This window comes from Nanorana parkeri, unplaced genomic scaffold (assembly GCF_000935625.1).
Source record: "Nanorana parkeri isolate BGI_ZX_2015 unplaced genomic scaffold, ASM93562v1 scaffold303, whole genome shotgun sequence".
Classification (NCBI taxonomy): domain Eukaryota; kingdom Metazoa; phylum Chordata; class Amphibia; order Anura; family Dicroglossidae; genus Nanorana; species Nanorana parkeri.
The window spans coordinates 65,787-73,436 of record NW_017306571.1 but is presented as its reverse complement, the minus strand read 5'-3'; the positions used below and the strand labels follow the sequence as shown (position 1 = coordinate 73,436).

Here is a 7,650-nt window from a genome sequence, read left to right as displayed (position 1 = left end):
TTACTGTATGGCCAGCTGTAGTCTCTTTATTCACAGTGCAATAGAAACATACTTGCAGTAACTGCATGATCCCTGTACCCCAGGTTTTGCGATCTATCTGTTCTTTGCTGATTGGTGGGTTGGAGGAGGGGATGATTACATATGATCAGTGCCTAAGCTGAACTAATGTATTCCCCCATTATCCCAAGTAAGGAGCAGCCAAGTAAAAAAATGCAGAAAGAAGCTCTGATGTTTAAAACAATGGCTTGACTTTGCCTTTTGCTATATCAATGTTCTGCACAGCAGGAATGACAGTAGAGAGAGGTTTCATTTGCTTGTCTTATCTCTAACTACAAATCATGCATCGGAAAATATATTGGAATACCGTTTTTCATGAGTAACCCACAGTGCTACAATCATTATTTTTGTATGTCTTTTGTCAGGCTCTTTTTTAGACTGTGAAAGAAGTGCCTTCTGCTGATATCATGAGCAGCGATTTTGTTATACTTCCTCCTGCAAAGAGTGGGAACTCTGTCAGATTAAAAACAAAGTAAGTGCAATGCTTCAAATGATATACTACTAACTGCTTTTTCGGATTTTAACAGTAGGAGGAACACTGTGTGAGCTAACATTATACATTTTAAGAAGTCATGGTATGCCTTCTTTTCATAAAGTAAACTAAAATGTGTTTAAAATTCATTTGTAATCTCCATCAGTGTGATTGTTGCTAATATTTTTTTATTATAAATGTGTTTTAAAGTGACATAAAAGGCAATTTTCTTTTGCCCCCCTAATGCTGCGGTAAGTACTTACCTTATGTGATTACTCTTGTTGCGAACATCTTCTTCCCTCAGCGCTGGTTCTGTTCTCTGATCTAGCGCTGACTCCTATTTCTTTCTGTGTCACCCCGCGCCTCTCCTGCGTGCGCGCTCCTGGCGTGCATTTATTCACTTACACTGTGTCACTCCTCCTCTCCCCTCTGGTGAAATCAAGTGTGCCTGAACTCATCATCCTCCTCACGGCTGTTTGGAAAGCTGTGTTGTGCAGCCTGAGCGAGAGGCGCAGACACAGGTAAATATTACATGTTTGGACACTTTTTTTTTTAAATGTTGGGGCATATATCTACTGCTTGCTAGCAGTAGATATATGTAAAAAAAATGGAGACTTTAATACCACTTATTAACTTTAGCTGTATTATCCACACAGTTTTGTGTGATCAACAAATAGTTTTTAGAATTCAAAGAGCTGGTGACCTGTCAAGAGCTTTCTATGGCAAGACATAGGTACAGTCCAAGAGTCTCTATTTTCAGAGGCCAAGGAGCCCATGTTAAACAGCCAATGGGTCTAAAAGCACTTCAGAGTGAGACTTGGCTTTGTGGGTGTGGAAATCTCCATAGGTCTAGTTTCTACATTGCCCCTAGGGTTAGATAGGGTACAGAACCTCAATTACATACCACTGCTTACAACTTAATGATTGTTGCAACCTCTATACATATTAGGGTAGATGCCTTATGTATGATTATATACTGTATATAGCTATTGGGCAGGTAGATAACTGTATATATGGCTATTGTGGTGGTTTAATAAAACTGTATACAGATCTGGTTTGGGGGAAGAGAGCTGTATATACAGTGTGTCTACTGTAGGAAGACGTGGAGCTGAAATTATGGGTGTTGTGGTGGGACAGGTGAGAATTCTGTATGTAGTCAATGACGGGCGAAGAGTTGTATGTATGAGTGTTAGGGGGTGGTAAGAACTGTATATATGGCTGCTGTGGGAGGCGAGTATTGCATAAATAATTAATTTAAATGGAGAATTTATTTATCAGATCAATGCCACTGTGTTGCTGGCCATGACATTTTGGAGCTGCTCAAACTAAAGGAACCAACCAAACTGTAAAGGTTATGGGCTTCATCTTTCAGTTTGCTCAGACAATTAAGCCCCACTGGCACATGTTAATCACATTAACAAATGTCCTTTAGCCCACTAGGATTTATCAACTACCCTGTGAAAGAAACTGTGAAGGCAGAAATATGGGAACCCCCCATTGCTGATTTTTGGCTCACTACTTAGTGAGTCACTAACCTAGAACTCACAACAAAATTCTTGCTGCCTTTGTCCAGCGTAGACAGCCATTCTGTTGATTTTATCCTATGCTTCTGTGAGCAGTAGAAACTGGGATTTAGATGATGACATCATGCCTACCGATTCCCCCTTACCCCCACCCTATTCCCGACCATGATTTGCAAAGGAGATGGCCCTTTTGAACCAGAGGGGGAGCCAGACGGGTCTCTAGACCTGGAAGGGGAGCCTTGTTTTGTGTCTGTGCAGAGGCAGTGAAATAAGAGCTGTCAATTGAGAGGCCTGTCTTCTTTGCAGATGGAGGTCAGGAATGGGGAGTGGGGGGAAGGCTTGCTTTCATCATCTGGATCTCAGCTTCTGTTGCACACAAAAGCATGGGATAAAACAACATATACTGTGGGGGTTAGGTGACTGAGCTGTGGAAAATAATACAAGGTGAGGCTTCTTTAACAGCAGGACAGCAGTGGCGGCTCCTAAGTTTCTATCTTAAAGGTCCAGCTAGTGTCTTCATTGGTTTCCATGCATTTAAAATGGTTGTTTCCACTGGAAAAAGGCAGTAAAAATTATATTAATTGGCAGTGTAACATTTATTCAATGTTGTTTGTATAGGAATATCAGAGAACTTCGGACGGAAACAATACAGCTTGAGATGCAGAATCAGGAAATGGAGCAGAAGCTTATCCAGTTGCGCCAGAGCATGAGCAGAGAGAAAGAGGAGCGGGAGTATGTGAATAATAATCTACAGCTTTCCCATTTCTATGTACACACAAATACATGTTGGAAATAACCAGTTGCTGTTGTACTTTGTTGCACAGACACATTGTTCTCTGTTCAGTGTAAATAGAAACAATCCTTTTCTTCCAGCAGAAGGATTGCTCCAGGAGGCAGTTGCTGTGGTAATCATCTCACGGTTCAGGTTTCACTGACTCACAGTGCTATGAAAAAGATTTTCAGCCAGTTTTTTGTACTTGCAAATTCTGTTGAATATCTAATACTGCTTCTTGTCATTTCTGCAATGATTATTCCAGAGGATTTAGGATACAGCAGAGGAAAGGAAAATTATTTGCAGCAGGGCTTCTCTCGATTACTTCTGACCGATAGATCTAGAAAGTATTTTTCATTACATAGCTATCAGTAGAATTGTGTATGCAGGAATGTGACTATAAATGACCAGACTCACAACAAAGTCTTGGAGGGTGGTTGACCCTTCCAGATCTTATAAAAGTCACCAATGCCAGTCTAAAAGAGCTAACGCTGTAAGATCTCTTACTATATATATGTGTGTGTGTATATATATATATATATATATATATGTACACTTACAGAGTGTTCAAGCACAATGTAACAGTTGTTTTACTATTGCCATGATAGTATATGTAAGAACATTTAAACGTAGATGCCTACTCAAATAAATATACAACCTTTTTTTTGCTTGTGCATTCATATTTATAGTAAATCATAGAGGAAATAGAAGGACTGCCATTGCTCATCTCCTTATGAAATGCGAGTTGCCTGACTGTTATGCTGACATGTTGACTTGAGCACATTCCATTTCACTAACCCAGCATAAGCAAAAGAATGTATAGCTCAAAGTGTAGTTCTACTTTTGCAGTCCCCCCGAAGGTTTAAGTGCCTGTTTTGGTCTAGGAGCTAAAATAAAAAGATATACTCATCTGATCCTTGGTCTCGCCTGGCTGCTAGACCGGTACCTGCAACCTCTTTTCCCCTGGGCTCCTGCGGTCTAATGACCTGTGACCTCTTCACGTCTATGGCAGCCCATAGACAAATACACTTTAAAAAAGAACTATGGGGCATTGTTTTTTCCATTGTTCTCCTCAGGGTCACGGGAGGACATATACTGTGTCCTCCCGTGACGCAAACTCTGTTGCCTGCTATATGCTGGGAGCGCCGCAGTCGGGACAATACTGTCAAATTCCACCCACCTGGGTGATTGACATCTAGAGGCAGAGCCAGCTGTGCCCGCCTCCTCCCCCATCTATCCCTCCAGTCAGCAATGGGCGATCGGAGAGAGGAAGGGGAAATCTCTGTGGGGAGCGGTGACTGACAGTCCCTCTGCAGGGAGAGGATCGGGAAGTCAGCGATTGGTGGTATGTTTTCCCTCCCTTCCCAATCAATAGAGCCGGTCTGTGACAGCTTCAATGTCACATGTCGGCTCTAACTATGAGGATGCGTGTAATTCACTCACCCCCATAGTTCTCCTTTAAAGTATAACTTTCAACGTTCAGAAAGGAAACTTTTTTGAACTGAAGAAATTAAGGCGGTTGCAATAAAACGGGATTAATCCACTGAACCACAAAAAACATTTTAGGCCCCAAGGAGCTCTTTGCCATATTGTGTAAGTACTGTATGCATATTTGCACGCTTTGACATACTTACTTTACTGTGACTGTGACCCGGGACAGAATTGCGCTGAGACGGTACACTAGGCTGCACATGCACAGCCTAGAGAAACACATAGAAAAAAAAATGTTGACAGTCAGATAGGGGTTAATATGGCAGAAGAGACTTGCAAAGTAAAAACTTGCATGTCTGAATTTGTTGCTACACCAACTTTAGTTTGCTTTCCAGTAAGAATATTTGGTATGAGAAATGAATGAACATACAGATTAGATGCAATCCCCGTCACTTTGTTTTAGTGGCTTTTGCTGACTTATAGTGACTTGTAATATGCTTTGGCATCAAAACAACTGCTCCTGGTGCTGCTTGTCTCCACAATTTCTCATATAATTACAAACACATGCATTTCTAGGGATATATTGATTCTGCAAAGTAATGCAAATATTATATGCACATAATGGTCTATTGATTTGATTACCTTTTTAAAAGCAAGACACAGCATAATTGTTCTTGCTCTTATGTGGTGTGTAATAATGGCAATGGAGATTAGTCAAAAGGAAAAAGAAGGGTTTTAGCACAGGGGTGGTGGTCTTCTGAGGAATCTATGCAGCGGCTATGCACAGACCTAGTAAAGTGTTTTGCTTTCTTTTTCTCTAACAGTATGTGGATCTTAGAGAGGGGATTGGTGGTTTAGATTGAATAATAATGAGATATGTGTAAGAAATAGTAATTAGTATACACACTAGACTGATTGTAACCGAAGCAGACAGAGGAGGAAGAAACAGATTTATGAACAGAGACATTGAATATTTAGCAGCATTAGAGCAGTTATATTAGGTTGACTATTGCACTGTAAATGTTTCTAGTTGTTGAAATTATGAAATAATAGGAAGTATGTTGCCCAGTTCTTAGAGCCCTTCATTGTCATCATCATTTCATAGCTTTTAACCCCACCAAGTCAATGGTGGCAGTTTGCTGGACAGTTCTAGTCAAAACTTCAAATTGTCTGGCCACAAATTCAGTCTTCTTACAACTGTACCAAGATGTTTTCAGCCCAGCAGGAAGGTATAATGCTTCCAGCATTATTTGGTCTGCCTTGGGACCTCCTCCCAAAATAATTTGTCAGAAGCAGCCTCAGTGGGAGCTTCCTGGTGAAATCAATACCAAATGCTCAAACCAGATGGGTTTGCCCCTCTCAGTTTTTTGGAGCAGACATTCTCTAAGGTGCTTCTGGTGCTTATGAAGTTCTAACTATTACATGAAGTATTAAGTTAGCAGCCACCCTAGAACCCCTATTTTTTTGCTGTGGTGTCCTTGATATAAAATTACATTTTACGTATTTACCTATCTATTTTGCAGACGATCCAATGGATACCGTTGGAAATCTGGGCAAATTGGAAATCAGACTCAGAACTACAAAAAGGAAACCATTGACAAGGTATAGACTTGTTGCAATATATGACAAGCAGTACATATATCTGAAAAAGGAAGTTTATGATGATGGGAAAGCATCTACTGTAAGTCTGTAGATTAATAAGAAAAGTTCCACAAGGCACACTGGCCCTTGTTTATCAACGGGTCTTGTGTCAGAGATCCCTTTTATTCTCCTATAGCAACCAATATGATTAAAACATCTCAGATTCCAGTTGTCATTTTTTTCTGTGTGCATTTGCATCGAATCGCCACTGTTGGCACAACAGTCAGTTCATATGAAAAATAATGTTGAAAAATGAAAGCCACTGCGTTTGTGACAGCTGTCATTCATACTCTGTCTTGCTTCATTGATCTTGTTTTCATAATTCACTTTATTTTATTTATTTTAGGCTTCTTCGGGGAAAGTGAAGCTAAAAGTCCTCAAAAATCCAATTTCAGGTAGAATATTACATTGCTTAAAAAGCAATATCTGGCAAGAAGTCAATCAAATTTTATTTTTAATCCAGGACACAATATGCCAGTGCTAAATAAAAAAAAAAACTACTCAACATCTTACTTAATGTGGCTTTCCTAAAATCCAGTGCAGCTAGATCTAGCAGTCTTCTCACTGTGCTTCTGTGTGGTACTGCAGGCTCTGGTCACCTCTTTTATTCTCATGCTCAAGAGTGTATAGGATGAGAAGGGTGGGGCTGAAACTAGGCAACACACACATTTGGTGTGTTCATCTTCAGGACCATTCAGAAATTGAGGATAACAATATCTACAGGGATTTAGCTAGCAAGTAGAGAATATAAATGGCACAAACTGAAACTGTTCAACAGATTGGCTGTCGGCAGATGTGAATTAGTTGACATGCAGATTTTTCATTTGTGACTGTATTATATTTTCAAAGGTTTCAAATTCTCCAAAATGAGACCAGTTCTGTAATCTACCATGTATTTAGTGTGTCAGTAGATTGATGTTTTAATTGTTGCCTGTAGTGTTTTAGGCCCATAAAGAAAAGAAGTCTATTAGCATGAGCTAGACAACGTCCATGGTCCAAAATAAAAAGGCCAGTGGCATCAAGCTCCACATGTAACAAGGTCCCTAGGGAGCATAGGTCATTTGAACATTCATCTGTACACATGCCTGTTCCAATTCAAGGACCTTTATTCCCTTATATTTGGAAAATATCACTGACCACAGAAAAGTTGCACAAAATGTACACATGTGGCCGATATGTAACCTCAATTTTGTGTCAAGGTTAAACAATTTTAATGGGGAATTTCTAAGACTCTTCTAGGAATAAAAAGGTTTACAGTGAAGATTATTTATTAATACGGTATTTATATAGCTACCTTACATACATACATACATACATGCACAACCATACCAGGAACAATTAAGACATGAGCCATTAACCTACCAATATGTCTTTTGAGTGTGGAAGGAAAACAGACTATGCAAAAGAAACCCACACAAGCACAGGGAGAACATGCAAACTCCATGCAGATAGTGTCCTAGCTTGAGTTTGAACCAATGACCCTAGTTCTGCAAGGCAGGAGTGCTAATCACTAACACAATGTGCTTGTAAATAAAGAGGCATGCGGGTTCTTTGAACAAAATAGTTGAGCTTTTTTCCCAAACTATCAATAAATGTCCAATAACCTTTAGAGTTGCTTCTGGGTAGCTCACTGCTTTCTTACGTAAGGCTATCATGTTTAGTGGACCCTCCATTTCAGCAGTGCCATACTCTCTCTGGAGCACAACCTTTGAGTGTCAGGTCTTCACTAGAGTCACTAGAGGCGCAGATGTCCC

At 40.1% G+C, this 7,650-nt stretch overlaps 1 protein-coding gene across 1 annotated transcript in view; it reads left to right on the top strand.

Annotated features, from left to right (window-relative positions):
* Positions 1-427: 427 nt before the first annotated feature.
* ZBBX (zinc finger B-box domain containing) overlaps positions 428-7,650 on the top strand; it is a gene marked incomplete at its 3' end in the record, with an annotated part of 68,765 nt that continues 61,542 nt past the window's right edge. Inside the window, exons 1-4 of the mRNA XM_018557779.1 lie at positions 428-529; positions 2,671-2,784; positions 5,779-5,857; positions 6,243-6,291. Coding sequence (XP_018413281.1) covers positions 465-529; positions 2,671-2,784; positions 5,779-5,857; positions 6,243-6,291 — 307 coding nt within the window. The remainder of the gene's footprint in view (positions 530-2,670; positions 2,785-5,778; positions 5,858-6,242; positions 6,292-7,650) is intronic.